Raw genomic sequence first — 26,736 nt, 5'->3', positions numbered from 1 at the left:
TATCATATTAATCAGGAAGTAGATGGCATGCTCCAGCTGAGTAATTCATGGAATGGTTCCTAAAGGGACTAGGCATAAAGGTATGGGCAGGATGTAAGGAAGCTGTAAGGTATGCGCAGTGCCCAGGTAGAGTAAGAATGGGCCTTGACCACCCCCAGAACTCAAGGGCCATGTGAGGGAGCAGACCTACGTGAAAGGGGTGACAGAGCAATTGGGTGGAAGGGGCTGTGACAGAAGTGGGACTGGAGCCTCAGTCACTGCCGGGGACCTGCCAGGGCTGGATCTAAGGACACACGTTCAAATATGGCACAGTCCTCCCTCCCTATGATCTCCTGCAGATGCTCTGTATCAGCCAAGCCATCCAGAGGCCTGAGGGTCAGGGAGCTGGTTGATGCAGCACCCACAGCTCCACCTCATGGGGCACAGAGCAGAGGAGACAGGAGTAGAACGTAAGGGACAAACAGAAACCTGGCCCAATGCCTTTTCCCATTTTGGAGCCACTTGACTACATTACATATTCAAATGTTTAAACTTCTAACTTGCTAATAAAAAGAATCATAGAGAGGGAGAAGCTACAGAACAAGGCTGCACACTGTGTGAGGCCCCTTACAGGAGGGAAGTGGACTATTTTATGGCACCAGTATTCTCATAGTTACATTTGTCATTGTTCATTTCTGCTTCACCAGATGCATACTGGGTTCTGGGCACTTTTTAATTGCTGAATAAATTTTTATATTTTCTATTTCTCCTGTTTCATCTTTGGAAATATCCCTTGAGAGGGACTTTTTCTGCTATCACCTAACCTCTTGATTATTTAAAGTGACTGAGGTGTATCTCTCTTCTCCTAGAATACCTTTCAGATATGCCAGTGACTGTTAAGGAGAACAGGTCTGGTTTACAGCATGGGCACGTAAGAGGCAGGAAGTGACTCCAGGAAAAGCTTCTGTTTATAGCATAATCGGTAAGAATCATTTCTTTTATCTCTGACTGCAAACATTTATTTAACTAAACTTACCACAAAAATTATATTATCTAAGGTAGTATATGTTGACATGCTATCATTTTTATATGTTTCTATATTAGATTTAGCCAGTGCTTTATTTCAAATAGAATCTTAATTCATTGCAGAAGTTAGCATGATAATCATCGATAAGAATAACAAGTCTTTTATAATAAAGGCCGACATTCACATGTTCATATCAGTTCATCTTCGGGTTTTGCAACCTGAATAATTTTTTAATCCCACAAAGTAGCACCAGCTATGTGATAGTCTTTTGAGCCCTTGGGTTGGCTTTTCCAAGTGAAATTAAGGAACTGAGTTGTGACAATCCATCTCAGAAGTCTTCAGCTTCTCACACCATAATTACGGCTGCAGTCCATCAGTTCCCTCCTTCTTGAAACAGGAAGACCAAATATGGAAGTCAGTCTAATGCCTAGACTATCCACGTAAATATCTGCACACTGTATTATTTATCTATGGCAGAAAAAAAAGAGATGTAATAAAATACAGAAATTTTTATAATGGGAGGAGAAGGTTGCTCCTGGGTAAATCATTTGAGGAAAATCAGAATTGAGCTTTGACACAATTTCTCCCTCATATGAATAATAGGATTAAGGGGAGGAGAGAGAGCAGGCCTCAGAGAACATCAGTGATGGCAAATGAGGAACCCAAGTGAGCCAGAGAAATGACCATGAAGGCAACCCAGAAAAGCAGTATTCAGAATCTTCCTGGGGAACAGATGTTTGAGAGCTGGACAGCACTGTGGGAAGGAAACTTGTGAAGCAATGAGGAAAAGCCATAGATAGCCAAAAACTTTAATTTTTAAAAAAATTAAAATTAAAGGGCCTCCCTGGTGGCGCAGTGGTTGAGAGTCCGCCTGCCAATGCAGGGGATACGGGTTCGTGCCCCGGTCTGGGAGGATCCCATATGCCGCGGAGCGGCTGGGCCCGTGAGCCATGGCCGCTGGGCCTGCGCGTCCGGAGCCTGTGCTCCGCAAGGGGAGAGGCCACGGCAGTGAGAGGCCCGCATACCGCAAAAAGAAAAAAAAAAAAAAAAAAAAATTAAAATTAAAAAAGCAAAGACAAAATGGAGAGGAAGTGTGGAGTACCCCACAGCCCAAGCTGTCTTCAAATAAAATGCACTTCCATGAATGGTCCTGACAATTCCTAATTTTTTTAAAGTCATGCCCACATGCTGCAATGCACAGTAATCTTTTTATTTTTCCCTTCATCTGGGGGACAGAAATTCCCTTTGAAGCCTCTTTGTGATCGGAACTGAGGGAGCGCCAGGGTTCACGGGGCCTAGCGGCCCTCCTCCCTCACTGCCACCTGTGCACTTGATGCACCCTTAGTTACAAAGCCTTGGACTGCTGCTGCCTTCAGTCAATCCGTTTAGCCGAAGGCCTCTGATTTGTTCACATTTACTACAACCCATACAGAGGGCTGGAGGATTTTTTTTTTTTTTTTTTTTTTTTTTTTTTAACTATTGATCTGGTGCTTTAAGAGGGGAAAAAATCTCCTTGGCTGTCTAAACACTATTGATCCCTGCTTGGGAGTCGCAGCAGAAGTGTAGAAAGGGCGTGGATGAATTGAAATTTCATTTCCGACAACTTGTTCCTGTTATTTTTACCCTTTTGGACGGGGAGAAACAAGTTGCTGCGGCTTCAGTCAATGTGGTCGATAGCTCCACTGAGAAACTCAACACGGCTTCTGCCAGAGGTTTGGCAATGAGACATGATGTTGGATTTAGAGTGTATGAAGCTGAAGGATGCTGGTGAAAATCACGAGGTCTTAATGGCAGCCAGAGGCAGAGCAAGTGGCTTTGGGCTCGCTGAGACCCAGGGGGCTTGTGGCTTTGAAGAAAAGAAGGCTTACAGAGACTAATGACACCCCCGTTTGGGAAGGGCCCTGAGTAGTCACACAAGAAGCTTCACCGATTACAGGGTCCTCACTTCTGACTCGTGGATGGCTGTATGTTATAACCAAAGGAGAGGTACTCTCTAGCTGAAGCTAAATTTCAGATTTCAAAGAAGAGCATTAGGTTGAGCTATTCCAGGAGGTTGCCCACGACCTGTCCAGGAAAGGACCAACGCAGAAACTGGAGCTGCAGGCCCGCAAGGAACTAGGGGATGATACTGGGTCTGCAAGGCCACACATCTGTAGCCAGCGGCCTCACGAAGCCCGCCTAGCCTCGAGCACGCTGACTAGGTGTGGTTTGGTGCCAACAACACCAGCTTTGTTCTTACTTTTATTAGATGCTCAAAGAATACAGGAGAGAACCAGACTCCTTCTTCCTAATGGCAACATCTGGCTTTTATGCAGCCATGCACCTTTGATCCTTAAGGATCCCAAAGCCCTTTACAACCTGCTGTAGTGCTAATGGCCAGAGCAACGATCTCACAGTAAACGTGCCAAGTATTCCGCACACTGGCTCCCTTTTCTCAGTTTTGCAGTGTATAGAACAGTTCTCCACTCTGGGAGGGAAGAGTCCAGTTTGGATCCCAAACACTTCTTTTGTCACGTTTTTTGCAAAGTTTGTCCTCCCTTTTTTAAACTAAAAGTACTTCATCACCATTCTTAATAAACAGTACTTTATTTACATTTCCAATTATTTTACAGGCCCATTTCTGCCCCTATCCCCATCCCTCCCATTCCAGAAAAAGATGGAAATTTTCTTCTCTCCTGGGAGCCAAGAATCTGCATTGCCGATGAGGTTGCAAATTCAGACACAATAAACAGAATTAAGAAAAACTGAGCTGGCATTTGACAGAAATTGTACAGTGACACTCAGAAATGTTGCTCTTGTGGAAATTACTGATATTAAAATATAAATCAGTGTCTTGTGTTTCCCGAAGCACCAGGGGCTCTATTAGGTTATGCAGTTTGATTGCTGAGCTGAACCTAAGAGACTTGGCAGTTCAGTGCTGAAGTTATCCCAAAGAATTTAACCCCTCTCCTGCTGGAGAGCAGGCACCCAGGCAAATGCCTATTGATCATAGCATCTCCAAAAAGCCTTTGCTTTTCCACTGAACCCTTTGAAAACTGCAAGAAGGTGGAGGGGGCTAACATGGGGAGAGAACGTAAAGGAATTTGGAAAATCCTTTCTCAGGATAACAGTCTTATTGCGTAGTATCAGGAAGAAGGCAGCAGAGGGCAACTCAAGAAGCAGATTCTATGAAATTTTTTATTAGTTATAATGGGGAAAATAGTAACTCAGTAGACACCAGCATGACCAAGTGACCAAGGTCAATATCATTGGTAATAAGACATACTGATAGTGTGTAAGATGCTAACACTGGGGAAGTTGAGGAAAGGGTATATAGGAGCTCTCTGTACTATGTTTGCAACTTTTCTGGAAATCTAGCATTATTTCAGAAAGGTCTGTATGTTCCTGTTTTTTCACCAGAGTCAACCACTGCTACCTTTGTAGAGAGACAAAGCAAATCACAAAAAACCATAATAAAGGCAGATTGTGTTGTTTTAAAAGGTGAATAGATAAAGTGCCATAGGAGTCTGAGGGGTTACCTACCTGGCAAGGCTGCTGTGAGGATTATTGTTCTTTATGTTTAGAACAGTACCTTACATATAGTAGCTGCCACACAAGTGTTACTTAGCACATGTGGTTGGAAGGAAGATGACAGAAATGGCTATTGAGTTGAGTCTTGAAAGTGTATGTTTTTTTGGACAGAGAGACAGATACCTCATTTTTTAAAAAAAGAAAGATACTGAGAAATCAGGTGGGAGAGTTCTCAGTATGTCGGTTGATCCTAATGGCAACCAAGATGAAATGGAGTGTGTACTTCAAAAGAGGAAATTTTACTAAATGGCATGGGAATAATGATGGCGGCAGTAGGAGGGCTAAGTATGTTGCTCCCTTCCCTACCCTGAATCTTGCTACTCCATACCTCAAGTGGAGAAAGAGGAAGAGTGAATGCAATGAGCTGATGTATCAAGAGAAAACGAAGTCAATTCAAGGCAGAGAAAGGAAGGTTTGAGAAAAATGTTTGCAGGATCAAAGAGTTGGTCCACAATGAAACAGGGGTTCCAGAACCTATAGTAGAAGCAGCTAGTGGAGGTCCTAGAAATGAAGAGTGAATTGTAAAGAGGTCTCTTGGAGAGAACTATAATTAAGGGTACTTTATCCCTTTGCATTAGATCTAGCTGCATAGAACAGGGAAAATCCAAAACAGTGACTTAAGATAGAAGTCACTTATGATAGAAATTGTTCTCTCTGGGGAATTCCCTAGCCATCCAGTGGTTAGGACTCCACAATTCCACTGCAGGGGGCACAGGTTCGATCCCTGGTCGGGGAATCCCTCATGCCACGTGGTGCGGAAATAAATAAACAAACAAACAAACATGTAAGAAATTGCTCTCTCTCTCCAGGGCTGGCATGGTGGTTCCATACCATCAGAGACCTAGGTTCTACCTCTGTGAGCATTACATCATGTTCCAAATGGTTGCTGGAGCACCAGCCACTAAATCAGCATTCCAAACAATCAGGAAGGAGGAAAGAACAAAGAACTGCACATTACTCTTCAGGATTTCCAGGAAGTTCCCACAATATCTCCTGTTACATCTTACTGGCCAAAACTTAGACATATAGCCATACTTGGCTACCAGAGAGGCTGGGATAGGTAGTCTTTTGGATAAGTACATAGACACCCCAATAAAATTATGGTTCTGTTACATGAACGATTAAAAGTATGGATATTGGAACAGGCAACTGACAGCCTCTGTGAAAAGTACCAAAAGAGATAGCCATGGGGCGAGATTTTCACCTGCAGCAGTGAGTCTGATAAATCCTGGGACCCCTTCTCTTGCTCCTTCTAGACACTTATTTCTTCTGCCATTCCAGAGTCTCCTTTAGGAAGACCCAATGGGCCCTGCTTCCTCTCCAGAAAAGCCTCAGTCCTGGGGTTGGACTATGACCCAGTCAGTAACCTTGGTATCAGGTTCCTATCACTAAGTTATGGTGCAGAGCCCCAAACCCTGGCAAAACCATCCCCTCCTACCACCTCCCCCATCAGATATGCACTACATGACCAGGGACTTTTTTCTTTTTGAACTGGATTTGGATCCAAAGAAGTAGATTGTTCATGCCAGGCCTCCACACAGTATGGCTCTGTCCATGCATTCTTGGCAGAAGTAATTTATTGTACAAGGAGCATCCTGTCAATTCATGGTGTTCACACATTTTTAAATGGAAGAAACATTGAACATCCTTTCATGATTTCAATAATTAAGACCCCTAGGACTCATCACCCTTTTCTCATTGGTAGGAGATGGAACATTGGAGAAAAATCTAAAACCTAGCAAAAGTAAAGAAAGACTCATGGCTAAGTGTAAGTAAACCTGTTATTTTGATTAATCCCCAAGGATAGCTTTAACTTTAAACTAAATAGCATCTCTTTCTGTGAAAACATAGAAACATGTTTTAGATGAGAAAAATAGGTCCTTGATATTCTTCCGTCTAGGTCATGAAGGAAAAGGAACAGATGGTGTGGCTTTAAGGCCAGTAGTCCCTCCATATACCCAAGCAGTTACCAGTTCCTTAGGGAGAGAGCTAGCATCAGTAATCTGTGATGATGGCGTTTGTGTAACCTAACGAAGGTAGATGGTGTATGAAGTACTAACATGTGTTTCCCATCCTGCCCCTGTTCAACCTGTGTTTCACTGAATTGTTCACTTGTACTTTTTTCCTTCTTCCCCCACAAATAAACAAAGTCTCTCTGAGTTAAGAAAGGGGAGGGAGGGACGTCCCTGGTGGCACGGTGGTTAAGAATCCGCCTGCCAATACGGGGGACATGGGTTCAATCCCTGGTCGGGGAAGGTCCCACATGCCACAGAGCAACTAAGCCCATGCGCCACAACTACTGAGCCTGTGCTCTACAGCCCGCGAACCACAACTACTGAGCCTGCGTGCCACAGCTACTGAAGCCCGCGCGCCTAGAGCCCGCGCTCCGCAGCAAGAGAAGCCACCGCGGTGAGAAGCCCGCACCACAACAAAGAGTAGCCCCCACTCGCTGCAACTAGAGAAAGCCCACGTGCAGCAACGAAGACCCAATGCAGCCAAAAATAAAAATAAAAGAAAGAAAGGGAAAAAAAAGAGGAAGAAGAGAATTTGAACATTAGTAAGAGAATTTGACCCTGGTGAAATCAATGAAATGGGCACAAATGGGGAAAACAATAGGACCCCAGGTAGGTTTAGCAATCCAGGGGCAGAAAGGACTTTTGACAAATACCAGGAATGGGGGACAGAGAAGTAAACAGAATCTTAAGATCCTATCCCCTTCCTCTCAACACTTTTCTAGAGAATGGTGGAAATGATGGTAGGTACAATGATGGTAGAGCAGGTCCAAGAGGAGAGGGCCTGAGACCAACCTCACGTGTGTGTGTGTGTCTCTCTCTCTCCTTCTGCATTAGGAGCTTCCTCAGAGGATGAAAAAGGGCCAGAAGACCCAAAGCCTACAGTAAGATGAAGATGCAATCTGTGCAGCCTGATGACCAGGACACAGACATCTCAGCACACTTCAGCTGGGAGAGGTGCCCATGACTGTGGACCAGGAGCCACCCCTGATGCCAGGTTGCATCCTAGGACCTCAGAAATGAGGCACACTCTGGAGAGACCTACATAGGTGGAAGGAATCATGAACTGCTTCATTTTTAACCTAAAAATGATGGACTTTTCTCAGAAATAACTAAGATTCTGTTTTCTGCCATTTGGGGGAAATGGGGTTTAACAAAGAGGTTGAGTAATAGAAAAATAGTTACCTTTTCTTTGCACACCTGAGTTCATACCTGCTACACTAGTCACCCATGTGAGATGCAGTGTTAGGTGTTTCTCAGGAATCTGTAAAGTGCTCTATGTGGGGGCTGAGGCCAACTTCAGGGGCACAAAACATCACTAGATCCCCTGACCAAGTTTTTGTTTTCACTACAGTTTTTTTTTTTTTTTCCTGCTCACAACTTTCACCAAGAAAAAGCCTGCTAGAAAGGCAGATGGCAGAACTTTCGAATAAAAAAAGAGTAGTTTCCTGGGCGGTTGCAACAGAATTGGAGATGCTGGTGGAGGAGATGAGGCACAAGGATGTGAAGGTCTCAACAGTGATGCAGGAGACAGCAGCACAGAAGATGTAGAATCAGAGTTTGAGAAGAGAGAAGACATTCAAGTCGTGGGCCCAGAGATCAGTATCCACTGATCAGGTAGGGGGCCCCTCCCTCTGTGATGAGTTCTCTCCTCTACAAAATATTTGTCCAGCCACATTCCTCAGAGGGCATTGTGAAGGTTCCCGTGTTCATTTTATGAAGCATTTGAGGCTCCCTCAAAGCACTCTTCCTTATCCATCTGGCAAACATTACTGTCAAATGCTTCGAAAATTTATCATATAACCCTTCCCTTTTTTTCATCATAAACACTTCCAAATTGCCCACTGCTGTTGTTAGTGACTCACAGGATTCCCATGTCTCCTTCATGGAACACAATTCAGCTCTCTATTTTTCCTCTGACTTATTTTACTTAGTAAATATATTTTCATGCAAATATGAGAGCTTGTGCCTGCCACTTTTCCTTCCAAATGCTCTTGGCCCTTGCAACGATAGCTGTGTAACTGCATAGTAGATGAAACCAGCACAAGTTAGACAATCATTTTTCTGTCTTTGAGACAAAATTTCATTTGATTTAAGAATCATTTCCTGACTATCCAGTAAGTCTACCTCTAGAGGAATATTATTCTCAAGGATATGTTTACTCCATTCCAACTTTTGTGTGATGCTTGGGTTAAGTTCACAATTCCTATTAAAGAAGAATGTCCATCAAGGTAGAACCTGAACCAGTAAACTTTAGAGCTAAGAAAGAAAACAGTCATTTAGTACAGCTCCTCAGTTTACAGAGGGAGAAACAAAGGCCTGGAGAGGTAAGTGCCTTTCCAAAGGCTACTCCTTGACCTAGGTGCTGGGTCAGGATTAGCAGTTTACTGGCCTGGAGACCTATTCAGTGTTCTTTTAGGCCATGTATTTTTAATCTTCTCATTTGCCTTACACTGTAGAGTAAATGTTTGTGTCCCCTCAAAATTCATGTGTTGAAATCCTAACCGCCAAGGTGGTAGTGTTAGAAGGTCGGGTCTTTGGGAGGTGCTTAGGTCATGCGGATGAAGCCATCATGAAAGAGATTAGTGCCCTTATAAAAGAGACCCCAGAGTTCTCCCTTATCCCTTCCACCATGTGAATTTACAGCAAAAAAAGAAACAACCATCTCTGAAGTGGGTCCTCACCAAACACCTAATCTGCTGGCACCTTAATCGTGAACTTCTCAACCTCCAGAACTGTGAGACAAAATTTTTTCTGTTGTTTATAACATATGCAGTCTGTGATATTTTGTTGCAGCAGCCCAACCAGCTAAGACACCTTGCATGGAAATGATCTGTAACATTCACCAATATTTCCTCTTGGGGGTAAAGGAAGAAGGTAGGCATAGCCATATGACTTGTTTTGGCCAGTGAAATGTGAGCAGAAGTGAAGTGTGTCACATCTACTTTAAGAACCTGTATGTGATTCACCTAGTTCCCTTTCTGCTGGAATGGCAACAGGCAACATACTAGATGACAGAGGTTCTACTAGCTGAGGACAATAAAGAGCAGAGCCCCAGCTGACTCATAAACGACATGTAGCACAAATGAAAAATAAACCTTCATGGTTTTAAGTCACTGAGATTTGTGGATTGTTTGTTACTGCAACATCACCTAGACTCTCTCTACTGGGTAAGCCCAAGCTACATCACCATTCCCATGATGCATCTCTCTGCATGAAGACATAAGAGGGTAAACAATGCAGATCAGAATACAACCCCATAAAACATTCCAAATTCTCACTGGCATTCTTTCTTCCTCTTGGCTTACATTAGGGATGGGGTATGTGGTTCATTACAAAGAATGAGTATTTTGATAGCTTCTCATTCTTGGAACTATTCTGCAGGTAAGTGCTTGGTGGAAACTTCCTCTGGTCTTAGAGTTTAAAACATAATGAATTAGATTGTTTTAGTAAGTGCAGTGCATTATGACCTCAAAGGCATCATCCTATGCTTACACACATACATGTGCACAAATCTTTGGTTTTCCTTGAGGCTTTTTATTTAGATAATTCTCAGCACTTTACAAGTTTCCTAACTTTACAAGCACCAACATTACAGTAACTTGATGCTGCAAAAAATCACATTATCAGATATTTCCAAATTAATAGTTAGAAATTAATGGAAGGGAAGCTCCCCATGGAGTAGTAAGAGAGCCTGCCTGGCCTTGGGTAAGTCACTTAGCCTCTCTGGGCTTCAGTTTCCTCCTCTGTAAAATGGGGACAGTAATAGTATCTACCTACCAGGGTTATCATGAGAATGAAGTTGGTGTGCACATCCCATTTGATTCCTAATTAGTAATTAACTATATTTGAGCCATTGAATACTTAGAAATCTAGAAAGTAAAATAATTTCAGACCTTTTACTTTCCAAGAAGGATGTGTTCAGAAACTATTTAGCCTACCAAGTGGTGATTTTTTGGAAAAGATGTAAAACCACGGTCCTGTCTTCCTAGCAAAAGCTTTAACACACTTTTGAAAACACAAACAGATGGGTAGGCAAGTAGGTATTGCTAACAGTTCAGAAATTTTTCCAAACTCCCTTCTCAGAGCACACATCCAGGTGGGAAAATCTTTAAAGGGCCAGACTCATTTATGCTTTTTCCATCTTAAATTCTTGGACTTTTTCAGGTTTATAACAAAGCTCAGGAAATGCTAAGGCTTAAAGGAGAATTGAGAGATACCCAGGAAATGAAAGATGAGGTAAGCATCCTCACTCCTCTATGTACGTAGAGTTGAAACTTTGCTACAAGGGACATCTCTTCCAGTTTCATGATTCAAAATTCCAATAACAACATCCCAAAATGTCACAGACAGAGGTGGGCAGCAAAGCATAACATTTAAGAGCCCAGACTTGAGCTAGGTGAGTCTGGGTCCATACCTAATAGCGGTGTGATATTGGGCATGTTACTTACTCTCCGAGCTTCCTTTGCCTTACCTAGAAAATATGAATAATGAGCACCTATTTCAAAGGCTTGCTGTGAGGATTAAGTAAGATACTGCATGTAAAACACCAGTGCTTGGGACTTAAGCACTTATTAAATATTGTTGCCAACGTTTTCTCTTTATCTGGAATGATATGGAAATGGAGTGCTCTGATGAGTCTATTATTTTGGTCAAACTGTGTTTATGTATTCCCTGACTTTTTCCAGAAAGGACTTAAAGGGGATGTTTTGGTTAGTATAGGGTTGTCCCACATGACATATGCTTTTTAACAGACCTCCTACCAAGAGGTCAGCAGCTTCTAAAAGAGGTGTTTCAGCTCCTTTCCTGCTGGATTACTAGTGGGAGCCATTGAGGATTCACTGAAAGTTCTGCAGGGAACGAGGATCTGGTATGGATTTTCTAGAAGGGCATTTCTTCATTCAGCTGATATCTTTGGGGCACCTTCGCTGTGCCAGGCATTGTTCTAGGGCCTGGAGATAAATCAGTGGACAAAATCGACAAAGATCCCTGTTCTTGTGGAGGTTACTTTCTAGTGGAATAATTTCTCCAAGGATATGATGGAGAAAAGTATGTGGCAGTTGCCCAAGTACCAACAAGAATTGGCCCATATTCCAAAGGTGGTGGACCGCCTGCCATATGCCATGTGTATCCTAAGCCATATACTTTGTACAGTGTGCCAATTTTTAAAGAATTTAGAACACAGTGAAATATACTCAGTCTTCACTATATGAACATAATTGGCTCCAAAATTTTTGCTCACAGGCAAAACCTCATGTAAGTGCCCATTAATTCCCATCATAAGTAAACAAAAACTGTAATGTTTTTATAGATGGAAAAGTAAGCTCAGGAATCAAGTTAGTAATATCAATAACAATGTTTGAATTTACTGTAGATAACTTTAAACTCTTATTACACAAGTAAACTGTAAAAATTCCTGTAGCAATGTTCATTTTTAAGATTTCCTGCTTTTAATGTAAAATAGATAGCTAGTGGGAAGCAGCCACATAGCACAGGGAGATCAGCTTGGTGCTTTGTGACCACCTAGAGGGGTGGGATAGGGAGGGTGGGAGGGAGACGCAAGAGGGAGGAGATATGGGGATATATGTATATGTATAGCTGATTCACTTTTTTATAAAGCAGAAACTAACACACCATTGTAAAGCAATTATACTCCAATAAAGATGTTAAAAATAAATAAATTAAAAAACTAAAATTGTTGGTAGAACAAAGAAAAAAAAGATTTCCTGCTTTTTCTTTTTTTTAATTTATTTATTTGTTTTTGGCCGCGTTGGGTCTTTGTTGCTTTGCGCGGGCTTTCTCTAGTTGCGGCGAGAGGGGGCTACTCTTCGTTTCGGTGCATGGGCTTCTCACTGTTGTGGCTTCTCTTGTTCCGGAGCACGGGCTGTAGGCACACAGGCTTCAGTAGTTGTGGCTTGCGGGCTCCAGAGCACAGGCTCAGTAGTTGTGGTGCTCGGGCTCAGCTGCTCCACGGCATGTGGTATCTTCCTGGACCAGGGATCGAACCCGTGTCCCCTAGAAGTGGCAGGTGGATTCTTAACCACTGTGCCATGAGGGAAGCCCAGATTTCCTGCTTTTTAAAACATAAATCTCACTAGAAACTGATATATTTTGAATAGTAGTCATGGCTAAAAGTGGTTTTCCATTGTTTATTGAAGATTTGTCCTTATCCTCACAAAGGTAATTTCCCAAAGGTGATGAATTTTATGGTATTGTTGGTGGACTCCAGTATTACTCTTGAAAGCGCCACCAAGCTTTCTTGTTCAAGTGCCAAATCCTGGGAAATGCTGCCATCTTGAATCTTTGTAGTGCTCCTAGGGCCTGAGAGTGCTACTGAATCACAAGCTTCAGTTTAACATCAGCTCCCCACAAGAAGCATGAGACTATCAGTACTTTGAAGACCAGAGCAAAATTTCTTCCTGTCTTTTGAAATACATGTTCGAGAAGGCATGCTCTTTGAAAAAAGACCCTTTAATCAATACAGAAAATTTGCTTCAGTAAATAACCTATTTTCCAATCACTATCATGCGTCTGGTAGCAACTGCAGCCTCAGCACTCACCATTTTGCCTGTGGTTGGTAGCTGCTGCAGAGGTTACGTGCCTTCAAATAAAGTGACCAGGTTCCAACCCCATATAAGCAAAACTGGGTACCGGCACACTTCATTGTATTGAGCTTCACTTTATTGCACTCCACAAATATTACACTTTTTACAAATTGAAGATTTGTGGCAACCCTATGTCGAGCAAGTCTATCGACGCCATTTTCTTTTTTTTTTTTTAACATCTTTATTGGAGTATAATTGCTTCACAATGGCGTGTTAGTTTCTGCTTTATAACAAAGTGAATCAGTTATACGTATACATATGTCCCCATATCTCTTCCCTCTTGTGTCTCCCTCCCTCCCACCCTCCCTATCCCACCCCTCTAGGTGGTCACAGAGCACCCAGCTGATCTCCCTGTGCTATGTGGCTGCTTCCCACTAGCTCTCTATTTTACGTTTGGTAGTGTATGTATGTATTGACGCCATTTTCAATAGCATTTGCTCACTTTGTGTCTCTGTGCCACATTTTAGTAATTCTTGCACCACTTCAAACTTTTTCATTATTATATTTGTTATGGTGATCTGTGATCAGTGACCTTTTTAAAATTTTTATTGGAGTATAGTTGCTTTACAATGTTGTTAATCAGTGATCTTTGATGTTACTTTTGCAAAAAGATTGTGACTCACTAAAGGTTCAGATGATGGTTACCATTTTTTAGCAATAAAGTATTTTAAAATTAAGGTATGTAATTTTTTAGCTATAATGCTTTTGCAAACTTAATAGACTACAGTATAGTGAAAACATAACTTCTGTATGCACTGGGAAACCAGAAAATTTGTGTGACTTGATTTACTGTGATATTTGCTTTATCTCAGTGGTCTGGAAGCACACCCACAACATCGTCGAGGTATGCCTGTATCTAAGTGCACAGCTTATGTAAGTGAAACTCACCTAGCAGTGGAGGCTTGTGATTTCGGCCATTGTTGAAGACTTCAGATCTAGGACAGGATCAGATGGTGCCTGAGGGTCAGCATTAGACTCTCAGTTCTTCTCATGCCCCAGTACTGGTTACAGAGCTTTGAATGATGAAATGTCAGATTAAATCAATTCCTACTGCATATTGGTACTCAAAAGGCATCTGCCTGGAATTTAGCATTCATAAAGTACATAAGATTAGAACTAGTGTACACTGACCTCTGTGCACAATATTAGCAAGAAATTAAGTTTACTGGAACCTCAGAAACACTTGCCTTTATGGAGTTCTGAGGTGAGCACAGCCTCTTCTTACAACTGCCTACAGTAAAAATAATACATGGTTCATGGAAATCACCTTATTACTCTCCCAGGATTTTCATTCTGTTCTGATGAATAAAAACCCTTGTGTAATTTGGCCTTCAGGAGTGAATGGTTAGGTTCTGCTTTCAAAAGCAAATTTCATTTGACATCCAGCAAAATACATTTGTTATTCAACTGGTTTAGGGCATCCTCAAAGAAAGGATTATTTATTCCAAACCTCAAAGAAATTGCCTCAGAGACTCTGAGTCAATGCTAATGTCCAAATTAGATGAGATCATCTACATTAAAGATCCAATTCTGAAACCCTAGTGGTGCAACAATATTGGGCTAGCAGGCCTTCTGCTCAGAGGACATCTAAAACTAGAAGGAGTGGGGTTTCTTTTAATTGGCCTGAGAGAGAGGGCATTGAGCTTTTAACATAGAGAGGCTCAAGTTGTATATCACTGGTACTTTGTTAATAAGTCCTCAGTGTGCCAGGCTTCATATGCAACAATCTGGTGACATGGCCCTCACCTTAGGATGCATATATTCAGCATCAAGGCAAGAGTATAGGGCATTTGACACTTCCATAGAGTAGGCATTGTATTGTCACCTAATCTGCTCATAGATGCGAAAGACAGTCCTGTGGCAAGGGGGGAGGGGATCCCTAGGGCCCCGCTCCCCAGTGAGTCTCCATACTCTATTCCCAGTATGGCAGCTATGAGAAAAGGGATTTAAAGCACTAGAATCAAACTGCTGCTCCTTGTCAGGTCAAGGATTTTGTTTTCTATTTAGAGAACAGTGTCTGTACACCATTTTTTAGCCGCTCTACACATATTCTCTTAAGAGAGTCCCTGGTAATTGTCTTAATGGTAATTACATGCTTGGGGCAGTTGACATGCACTGTTATTTTTCAGAAAGTGGGGAACAAGGGACAGGAGCAGGAGAGGAAGAGGGAGAGTTTTGAGATAATGAAATGCTTTTAATGACAGAGCCACACCGTTAACCTAATTAAACTGTAAAGTGGTTTTTAAAAAATCCAGGTACTAAATGGAAATGAAGGCATAAATCAGCTGAGACAGCGGCACTTCTGGGAAACCTTCTGAATTCCGAATACTCTGACATTGCTGTGTCGGATTCTCGTGGTTATTCTCTGTCCAGCCCCCTCCCCGGCCTTGTGCAGAGGTCTCTTAAACTGACCTGTCCAGTAGGCTTGATTTATGATGTCCATATCAGGTCTCTGGCTCCCCCTGGGAGTGTGCGTTATACCGCTCGTATATTTAAGAAGCCAGTGCAGTCAGTGGGACATGGCGGCAGAGCACTGGCTGCAGGGTCAGGACAGCAGAGCCCTCCTCCTTCCGCTGCTAACCACCTGTGGGACTTTGGACACTGTCACTCGGATCACTTTGCCATTTCTGTGCACTCATGGCTTCTGTGTGCTTTTGCACCTGCAACTCTCTTAGAAGAATTGCCCTTGGGCTTTGGGGTTCACTTTGCTCATAAGAGCAGAAAGTTGGACGTCCTTGGGAGCTTACATCCCATGAGGCAGCCCTTAGCCATTGACTGGCTGATGCTGAGGCTGACAGCCCAGCTTTCATTGCGTCTAATCAGGACAGACTCTGAGGTGTAACTTACACTCTGGAGTTTCTTGTGGAATTAGGCTGAAGCCACTCCCACAAAACTTTGTCTGAAATCGTGCCCTTGCTCAGTTTCTTCCTCTTCCCTGGTCTGCTTCCCCCACCTCCTTGCTGATTTCTCTTGGGAGTGTTTCTTTAATAGATGCCATGATCCTCACCAAAGAGCCTGCTCTGGGTAATTTAACATAAGCAAGCACCTACTATAAAAGCACCAGCCTCAGTTCCAATATCTAAAACTTGGAGGTGGTAGTGCTTGTCCTCAAGAGTCTTACAGAAGGTTTGCACAGTGATAGGACTAAAGCACTGGACAGGTTCACAGAGGGCTTCTTGCTAATTTCTTTTTACACCATTGTCACCCACAACACTGGGAGTGGAAGGTGGCATCCTCTATGACAGGGCACCCCCCCTTCCCACAGCTGTACACCCTCAACCCCACCCAAGCTGCTATGCTCCCCATTCTCTATTTTGATCTTGATCACTAATTTCCATGTGACCTAGCAGTAATTAACAAATCTTTTTCTCTCATAATCAAAGACAGGGATCTTATGCAATCAGCCCAGGGATTTTACTTGTATTCCCATTGGTGTACATCTCCAAAGAAAAGCACTAGGTTTATAGGTGAGGGAGGCCTTTGGTTTAGTGGGTAGAAGGGAAACTTAAGAGACTTTTCAGAAGCCACATCAACTCCATCACTGATTCACAGTAGTCTTGACAAGTCCATTTGACATCTCACTATGTTCATCTCATCAGTGACAGAGCCATTAATATTTATAGACAGTCCACTAGGAACCTGAAATTATTCTAGGCACTGACTTTCTCTTGAAAAGCAGGGGAAGTGTCTATGATGCACCCACAGTAGTGGGTGAAGATTAATTAATGTAAATAAGTAATTGTCTGAATAATGCAGAACACCCAGACACCTCACAAATGGATACTGTGTAAACATTACACCGGATGAGTAATGACAGCTAAGGGTTGATGGACAAGTTTCCAGCAAATTTAAAGTGAATGAAAGGAAGCATTTTCTTGATAGTTCATAGTTGATGCTTTTGTTTTTCTGACTGCTGAGGTGGGGGAGAGAGACAGAGAAGTGAGCAGCGTGAAGAGCGAGCTCTTGAGCCTGCAAGCTGACATCAAGAATCTACACGATGTCTGCAAGAGACAGGGGAAGACCTTGCAGGAGAATCAGCTCTGTGTGGAGGAGGAGATGATGAACAGCAGCCAGGTAAGGGATTCAACATCCGTTTCCCACCTCTGCCCCCTTGGGCAGGACCAATAATAGAAAGTTCTTCCACTGGTCATTCAAGAGCATTTATTGAGCAAGCAATGAGAAAGAATTAAACACACACACCCTAACACACACACACACACACACACACACACCCTAACACACACACACAAATGCCATCCCTGCCCTCAGGATTTTTCAATCTAGCTATCTCCAAGGTCATCTACATCTGAGCCTCTGTCTTTTCCTTATCTGGCCTTTCACACCTGGATTTGCAGCATCTGAGGCCCATTGCCCTGAAAAGACCAGATCATAGTTATATAAAGAGAGTAGCATCTCCTAATGGATTTTAGACAGACTTCTAAATCACCCATGAAAATAACAACCATCCCACTTGCTCCAAGGTGTCACTTCCTATCGGTGCAGCAGGAGCTCTTTATTGCCACACCTGCAGCTCTCTGCCTACAAGCTTTTCTTCTGGATGCAGGAACCCAATCATAGGACAAGCTGAAGTACAGAAGAGTTAATACCCCTAGAAACAGCCCTCAACCAATGACTGATGGGGAGATGGTTGATTAAATAACCTATCTCCTTTGCCCTATCTCACTGGAGATAACTCCATGCATGCTCTTTTCTCTGTCCCAGAGTTCCTCAGTGGGGCCCAGCATCAGTTGCCCAACAGTGGTAACTAGGTTGGTAACATTGGTAACACACCCTTTCACAGTTTCCTTCCCTGCCTTGTTCATTTCCCCGCTCCCCCTACCTGAGTTTCCCAGAATCACCTTCCACATAAACTACTACTTGACATCTGGTTCCTTGCCATAGGACTTGCTTCCAGAGGTGCCCAAGCCAAGATACTCAGTAACACCTGTCCTGAACAGGAGGACCACCTGGCATGATCATCTTTCTTGAGACTGTGATTTTGAGCTAATACTTATCCATAGCCTAGGCAGTTCATCAGCTGAGGCAACTTCATTTCACCCTGAGGTTTTCTCCCTTGGAAACTCTAGTTCTAAGCTCTTTGAGCCAGCCTCTAAATTTATCCACACAAGCTGGGGAGCCAGCTGGGAGATATTTTCCCATAGCTCTGTAAACACTTTGGGTTGCCAGGAACTCCTAACTTGCAGTCTTCATTTCTGCTTAGGGACTTGAGTCCTTGGCAAACGTAAGGCAGGTACTTGTTGCACAGACCTGTTGTTAGACCTCCAAGTTAGCCTCTTAGGTGCTGTGTAAACAATCACCATAATCTTCAACACTTGCAGTCAAGGACCTGGTCTCTCTTAATTGTGTCTGTTAGAGTTCTCCCAGGACTTACCACCTCCCTATAAGAACCACAAATTGTTCCTCTGCAATGCCCTAAAAATGCTAACAACAAAGTAATTCTACCTTGTCTTACTGAGTGAGCACTACTGTCCTTTCTGTAGGAAGTCACAAATATAGAAAAATCCATTGGTTTTCCTAAATGGATCCCAGGAAGAATATTACCATAATTTATTTTCTTTCAACGTTTTAAGATATTTTCACCATTGCTGTTGCAAGTTTATTTATTCCCCCAGTCAGGGAAAGCCAAGTGGCAAATAAATGTACCTGGCAACTTGGAGGGAGAAAGGTATCGTCACATTTTTATTCTAATTGCCCAGAAGAAGGTCGAACAGCTTGAAGCAAGCTTTAAAACATGCTCTTTTTTCCCCAGCACTTAGTGCAGAATTTAAATTGCAGACTACGAATACAAATACACAATTAGATGTAGACTTAACACTCATCTACTCAGAAAATCATGCAAGATCTGCCTTCCACAAGGAAATATAATATGGGAACAAAGGGGGAACCCAAGACTTTCTGAAATTTTGACTAATATCTGACAAGGAGCTGGAGAAATAAGCAGGAGGTCATAGTTCAGGACACAGTTGTGTGAAAAAAATCAAAATATTATATCAGATGTTATGTGTAACTAAAGGAGTGGCAGGCAGAGGGTAGGTGACCTTGTAAATCAAGAATACGTTGTGCTCCAAATCCCACGAACAGAGAGAGCTGTGCCTAGGGAAAACCAAGTGAGGTGCCTAGGGTGCAAAAAGTGCCAACCCTGTACTTGCTCAACCCTGAGACTGAATGCCTCCTTTAAGTTTGCACATCACTTGCCTCACTCTAGTCCCAACCCTGCTCACGTATCAAAAGTGCCTCCATTAAAGTGAAAGGAGAAAAGGACAACAGAGATATCATAGTAAAACGATGATCAAACCAGAAAAAGAGCAGTTTCCCAGGCTCCTTTGGCCCTGGTGGTGGCATGGAGAGAATACCCTGATATTCAGTAGAGTTTGGATTGCCAAACTCATCTTTGCAGTGGACTGAGGAATTATTTTTAGCATAAAACTGTAAGAAATTTGATTTCTGCAGATAAAAGCAATTCATTGAATATATAAAGATTAATACACTCGATGGAAATTATCACACAAAGATATCATTTTGAATCATTGGGAATAAAAAAAATTTAAGAGAAATTGCTAAATGCAATGTGGGATCTAGGATTGGCTCCTGGAACAGAAAAAAAAAAAATAGTAGAAGAACTGATAAAATCCAAATAAAGTATGTAGTATAGGTAATAGCAATTTACCAATGTTAACTTCCTAGTTGGACAAATGTACCATGGTTATGTAAAATGTTAACATTAGGGGAAGGTGAATGAAGAATATATGGGAACATTCTGTACTACTTTTGGAATTTTTCTGTAAATCTAAAATTATTCCAAAATAAAGAGGTTTTTTTTTTAAGTGAATATCTGGTAAATAGAGATCACTGATAAGAAAAATGTCTAAACCATGAAGATGTGTCCAAAGGAAATGGATGTCACTGAAACACATAGTTCTACACTCTACCAATATAAGAAAGTACAAGAAATGCAATTTGTAGAAGATATAAAAAGTAATAGGTGAACCTATCTAGTGATATAAGGCTAAACCAGGCTTACATGGGAAATATCTCACTTCCTACCTCAAAAATAGAGAAAGAAGTTCTGACAATGACTGGGAAAAGATGGGGCTTTTCCTCTTAAATGAAGAAAAATAAAAATTATCAGGGATTCAGTTTTCAGAGCAATGCTAACCTGAGCAGAAGAGTCAGCACAAGCTAAGAGAGAGAATAAAATGGTTTAAAAGTATTTTGAAAAGCCGGCTTTAGGTAAAGCATCAGGGCCTGATGACATACTTCGAAGAGAAGCAGCCGCATAGCACAGGGAGATCAGCTAGGTGGTTTGTGACCACCTAGAGGGGTGGGATAGGGAGGGTGCGAGGGAGGGAGACACAAGAGGGAAGAGATATGGGAACATATGTATATGTATAACTGATTCACTTTGTTATACAGCAGAAACTAACACACCATTGTAAAGCAATTATACTCCAATAAAGATGTTAAAAAAAAAAAGACCCGGGCCTCCCTGGTGGCGCAGTGGTTGAGAGTCCGCCTGCCGATGCAGGGGACACGGGTTCGTGCCCCGGTCTGGGAGGATCCCATATGCCGCGGAGCGGCTGGGCCCGTGAGCCATGGCCGCTGGGCCTGTGCATCCGGAGCCTGTGCTCCGCAACGGGGGAGGCCACAACAGTGAGAGGCCCGCATACCGCAAAAAAAAAAAAAAAAAAAAAAAAAAAAAAAAGACCCAACGCAGCCCAAATAAATAAATAAATAAAGAGTACTTAAGGAATTGGCAGGTGTTATTACATAGCTGCTAGCAATTATTTTTGAGAACTCAAGGGGATAAAGAAAGTCCCTGTAGACTGAAAAAGGGTAAATGCAGTGCTCATCTTTTTAAAAAGGGAAAAAGGACAATCCCAGTAATTATAGACCTGTCAGCTTAACTTCAATATCAGGGAAAATATAGAACCTAACATCAATCAATTAGCATCAACTTGAAAAGCACAAAGTATTGGGTGGAAACCAACATGACTTTTCAAACAGCGAATCATGCCAGGCCAATTAATTTCCTTCTATGATCAAGTGGCCACATAGGCAAGGAGGGAGCAGCAGCTATAATCTCTTTGACCATAAGTAGGACTGAAAAGTAGTCTAAATATGGCAACAGGTTCCTACAGGTGGCCAAGTCCTCTATCTTTTAAGACATCTGAGGCCTGGACAGAAATCTATGTGAGAAACACTGGTAGACCAGATGGCCTCCGGAATCATGTCCAACTCTGGATGGTCATTTTAGGAACTAATCTTACTTCCATGAGATTGTTTCCAACTTGCTGATTTTCTCCAGATCTCAGTTTAAAAGTCAAAGCAGAATCTAGTAAAATATCTATGTCTTCACTCTAAAGAAAAATTTTTTTAAAAAAAGAAGACAAAGAAGCAGTAGAAAATGCATTGATGCCTTTGTGACACTTCTTTTTGGTACAAATGTAAGTGAAATTCAGGCTTAATCCATAGTATGTCATTTTCTATTCATGTAGAATTAAGAAAAATAATCTTTTGAATACTTAAGGATAAATAAGTAGAAATTTAATAGGTCTCAGATAAGTCTAGGCATTTCTCCAAGTCTTTGAAATTTGATTCCTAAGCCCATAGGTACCTACAGTGTGCAAATGTTTAATTCTCATCCAAGAAAACTCTAGTTTCTCTGCAGGTATGAGCAGTTCTTGGATCTTTATAACCAGGCAAATTAGATCAGGTGCTACCTTTGCCCTGTACTGAAAGATTTTAGTGAACTCTCATCATCTGGTTGGTCTCTTATATTACCTCAAACCAAAATTAAAGCCAGAAGTTTTAACATGTCCTCTGAGGAAGAGATGATTAACAGTTTGCCAGTATCACTGCCAGGTTACTAAGCTTTATACTAGGAAAAGACACTCTTTACCCACAGGAGGCTTTAAAGTCAAAGAACAATTATGAACACACCAAAGTACAGATGATGTACTTGGAGGGGAAGCCCTAAGGAAAGAGTTTGGCTTCTTTAAAAGAAGAGCATTTCTCTTATTCTTTTGGATAATGAAGACACAGTGGGGACATGGAAATAAGGGGAAGCAGAGAAAGAATATAATGAGGAGACTAGTCAGTTTTCAACTGGGTCATACTCATCCAGCAGTGGAGAGGCAGGTCAAAATCAATACTTGCACACAAGAACTAGAAGGACCAGGAATCCTGTTTCTTAATTTTCAGAGATCAAGTCACTGTCAATAAAGCCAAGAGAAACAGGATTGGAGCAAAATTTCGTAAGGATTTTATTGGGTATTAGCTTTACTAAAATAAGCCCTTCTGCAGTAACCATACACCAGATGTTCACTCTTTTGCTTGAGTTCTACCCACATTAAGTATTTATTCGTGACCATGTCTTTTTCCAATTAGCTCCCCACCCCACAGTTTACCTGTATAGACAGAGGACTTGGGCTCTTGAGAACCTCCCCCATATATGTTTGTGTGCATGCACACCTGAGTGCACACACACACACACACACACACACACACACCACTCCCAAGTCCCTTCTCTCTGAACCTCATTCACAGATGAGTTGTAAGAATAGCACAATTCTTATCTTGAAAAGAATGAAAGCACTTAACTAAAAACATTTATTATAAATGTTGGCACTTGTAGCTACACAGAGTAAATACAAAATTCAGCTTTGTTGGGCCTAGGAAATAATTCTCTCAGGCCAAGGGTTCAGTTTGTCTTTGCCTGGGATTTTTTTTGCCTGGTGACCATTGTGGTGCATTTTCTGTCTTCTCTTTCAGATTGAACTGACACAGTCAGCTGTTGTCTTTCTGGCTCTGAACTGGACTGAGCCTCCCTGATCTTATCTGTGCTGTCTCCACCCACTCTCACTACAGAAGATTTTCTCTCTTTTGGGTCCCAGTTCTTACTGAATTAATCTCTTTAACACTCTATCTCTCCAGTTACTCAGAGCAAAACCATGGAGTTATCCTGCCTTGTATGACCATTATCTCCCACCATCCCACATCTAATGCAGAAGCAAATCCTGTGGAGTCTACTTTCAAATATACATCTAAAATCCAGCCATTTCTCCCAACTCCTCCCTTGGTCCATGCTGCCGTCACTTCTCACCTGGATTCTTTCAGTAGCCTCCACGCTGGTCTCCCTGCTTCTATCTTTGGCTCCCTACAGTTCATTTTCAATCTAACAGCCAGTGTGTCCTTTGTGGCATCTACAGGAGATCACATCACTTCTCTGCTCAGTACACTCCAATGGCCTTTCACCTCCCTAAAAGGAAAAGTTAAATTTTTCAGAAAGGCCTACATGGTCCTAGAGGACCTCACCTCCCTTTCCTTTCTCACCTCATCTGGTACCATTCTCCCCCTTACTGTCTCTGCTCCAGCCAGAACAAAGTGGGTCCTCAAACACCGCCAGGCACCTCCCACCTCCAGGCCTTAGCGCCTGCTGTTACCTCTCACTGGAGTGTTCCTGTTGTAGATTCCCACCAGGCTCCTTCCCTGCCTCCTCCGAGTCTGGACTCAGATGTCACCTTCGCAAAGTGATCTTCCATGAGAACAAAATTAATTCAAAATTACAACTTCCTCCATCCTGGCATTCCTCATCTCCCTCCCCTGCTTTACTCTCCTCCACAGCACTTTTTCCTCATAATAAACTATGTAATTTACTTCTGTAATTTGCTACCTCTCTCTCTCCCTCTCATTCCCTCTCTCTGTCTCTCTCTCCCTCCACACGTTCCCCCCAGTAGATGCAAAATTCTTGAAGGCAGAGATTCTGTTTTATATACTTCTGTATCCCCATTGCCTAGTAGAGTGCTTGGCACATAGCTGGTATTCCCTTAATATTTGCTAAACAAATTAACTAAATGAAAATATATTCACACAGTAGCTACCATGTTAATGTTCATAGCAGCATTACTCATAATAGAAACCAAAACAATCCAGCTATCTATTAACTGGTGAACAGATAAACAAAATATGGTATATTCATACTATTCAGCAGTAAAAATCAGTATTCAGAACAGAATTCTGATTCTTGCTACAGCCTGGATGAACCTCAAAAACATTATGCTAAGTGAAAGAAGCCAGACACAAAATATGACATATTGTACAATTCCACTTATATGAAATGTCTGGAAAGGGCAAATTCGTAGAGGCAGAAAGCAGATTAGTGGTTGCCTGGAGCTGGGGTAGAAATGGGAGTGACAAATGGGCATGAGGGAATTTTCAAGGTGATGGAAACATTCCAAAACTGGATTGCAATAATGGTTGCCCAACTCTATAAATTTGCTACAAATCATCGAATTGTACACTTACAGTAGTTGAATTTTATGATATATAGAGAATACTTCAATAAAACGATTAAAAAAAGTTTATTTTAAAAAAGTTTGAAATTACTCTGTTAATGAGGCCAAGGCCACAAGCTCAGATTCTTGGGAGCCAATGAGATTGCTTATTCTCTATTTAGTTTCTTTCTTTCCTTCAATACCTAGCTGTGTATGAATCTATAATCTAGGCCCTATAGGAGTAGACATAACCCCTGCCCTTTGGGAATTTATAATCTAATTAAAAGATAGATGCACAGAGATCGTTACAATGCAAGGCAGAATATGAAATGCCACATTAAGGACATGCCAGGAAAGTGTTAAGTAGGAAGACAATAAGCAAAGAAGGGCGCTAAGGAATGCCTACGGGCCACCCTCTTCACCCCCCCTCTTCCACATGTCACCATGTTACTGAAAGTGGGATCTGACTGCTCGCTACTCTAAAGCCAATACTCGAGAGGCAAGGTTGGTAAAAGGAAAGTTTGCTTTATTTCAGAGGCTGGCAACTGGGGAGGAGGGCAGACTCACATCCAAAGGCTGACTCCCCCCACTGACAATCAGTGGGCAAGAGCTTTTAAAGCGGAGTTTCAGGGGTGTATATGTGGAGGGAGGGGGTTGCATGCAGAAACAGCACAGTCAGCCCTGACAGTCATCTTGAAATTGGTCATCCGTGGGTCTGATCAGCATCATCTTGATTGTTTTAAGTACAGTTAATCTTCAGTTCCAGGGTGGGTTTGTTCCCATTTCTTTGAGCTCATTTCCCAGAATTGTGGCAGCTTATGTCATGGCTACAGTCTGGTTATCATGTAATTAACTTCTTTCACATGGGGGTTTCAGTATCTACAAGACAGCTCAAGGGATATGGCTCAGAAGATTATCTATAGCCCTTGAGGAGGAACTAAAGGTCCTTGACTTTGTTTAATGACTAAACTATTATTAGTTGGTCTTGTTTGACTGCTTTACTTTGCTTCTGCATTTTCTCACTTCTCTGATTAAACTTATTCTTTGGCTAAAGTTTTTCTACAGACAAAAGGCAGACAGAGCACGTGGAGGGGAGGACCATAGGGTCCTGCTCCATTTCAACCAGGAATATTGGGCAAGAAAATATAGAAGCATCAGTGCAAAGATCTCAATTGTACTAGAATAAACAACTCAGGGATGTGTCCTATTAGCAGAATACCTGATACAGTGTAGGTGTTCAACATATGCTTATTGAATGAATGAATGAAAATGTAGGTGGGGTGTGGCAGCATTTCAGGTTGATTGTAGACTGGCAGGGAGAGACCTCACACACACATACACACGCACACACACACACGCACACTCAGCATCTACAAGGTCACATCTGCCTTCAGAAGGAGACAGAGTCAGTGCCCAGATGTGCCTGAACAATATCTCTGCCTCCCGTTTCCCAGCATTCCAGAAAGCTATTTCCCCAAGAGTTTGTCCTTTTATCTGGGCATTTTTAATAATCAAGTTTAGTCCAAGAACCATAACCAGAAATTCATTCCCTTCCAGGTCAATTGTGTTATCTTTATACGTGAAGACAAAACATAAGCGTATTATCGAGTGTATCTTTATACTACTCTCTAGGTTCTTTATGTGAATGTTTTTTCTTCTGACCTACATAATAGGAATGGTAGATCTAAATAGTAGGAAGGAACTATGGTTTTTTCCTTCTTTTAAATCCTTCCCATAGAGTGAAAGTACAAAGTGATGTTTAATTGTGAATAGAGTGAAATGTTTAATAAGTGCTCTGGAGATGAAAAGATAAATGGATGGATAGATGGATGTGAATGGTTGAACAAATGAAAAAAATCAAAGAATGAATGCCTGCTTGGTGACAATCTAAAGCCTTTCTGTATATTCGATCTCAATTACAGAATAAGAAGCAAGTGTCAGCATTTGAGGAGTCACACATGGAGTTTGAGCTGAATAAACAGTGTCATCTGAGACAACTCGAACAACCCAAGAAAAAGTTGCTGGCCATTCAGCAAGAACTGGAGTTTCACACCAAGGAGCTGCAGACTTCTTACTGTTCCCTCCTGCAGTGTCAGTCCATCCTGGAGAAGGAGACTTCCGACCTGGTTATTCTCCACCATCACTGCAAGATGAAAGAAGATGAGGTATAGATAAAGTAACTATGGAAATGTCCCATATGCCCATGTACCTACAGAAATCAGGCCAAAGCTACTAGAAAGCAGGCATTG

At 42.1% G+C, this 26,736-nt stretch overlaps 1 protein-coding gene across 1 annotated transcript in view; it reads left to right on the top strand.

Annotated features, from left to right (window-relative positions):
• Positions 1-17,124: 17,124 nt before the first annotated feature.
• PMFBP1 (polyamine modulated factor 1 binding protein 1) overlaps positions 17,125-26,736 on the top strand; it is a gene marked incomplete at its 3' end in the record, with an annotated part of 30,029 nt that continues 20,417 nt past the window's right edge. The window contains 2 exon segments of the mRNA XM_082606637.1: positions 17,125-17,267; positions 26,410-26,652. Of these exon segments, the coding sequence (XP_082462763.1) occupies positions 17,250-17,267; positions 26,410-26,652 (261 nt within the window). The 5' untranslated portion in view covers positions 17,125-17,249.

This window comes from Mesoplodon mirus (assembly GCF_964341445.2).
Source record: "Mesoplodon mirus genome assembly, chromosome: 19".
Classification (NCBI taxonomy): Eukaryota; Metazoa; Chordata; class Mammalia; order Artiodactyla; family Ziphiidae; genus Mesoplodon; species Mesoplodon mirus.
Note: the sequence above shows the minus strand (reverse complement) of the source record. Positions and strands in the feature narration are given on the sequence as shown.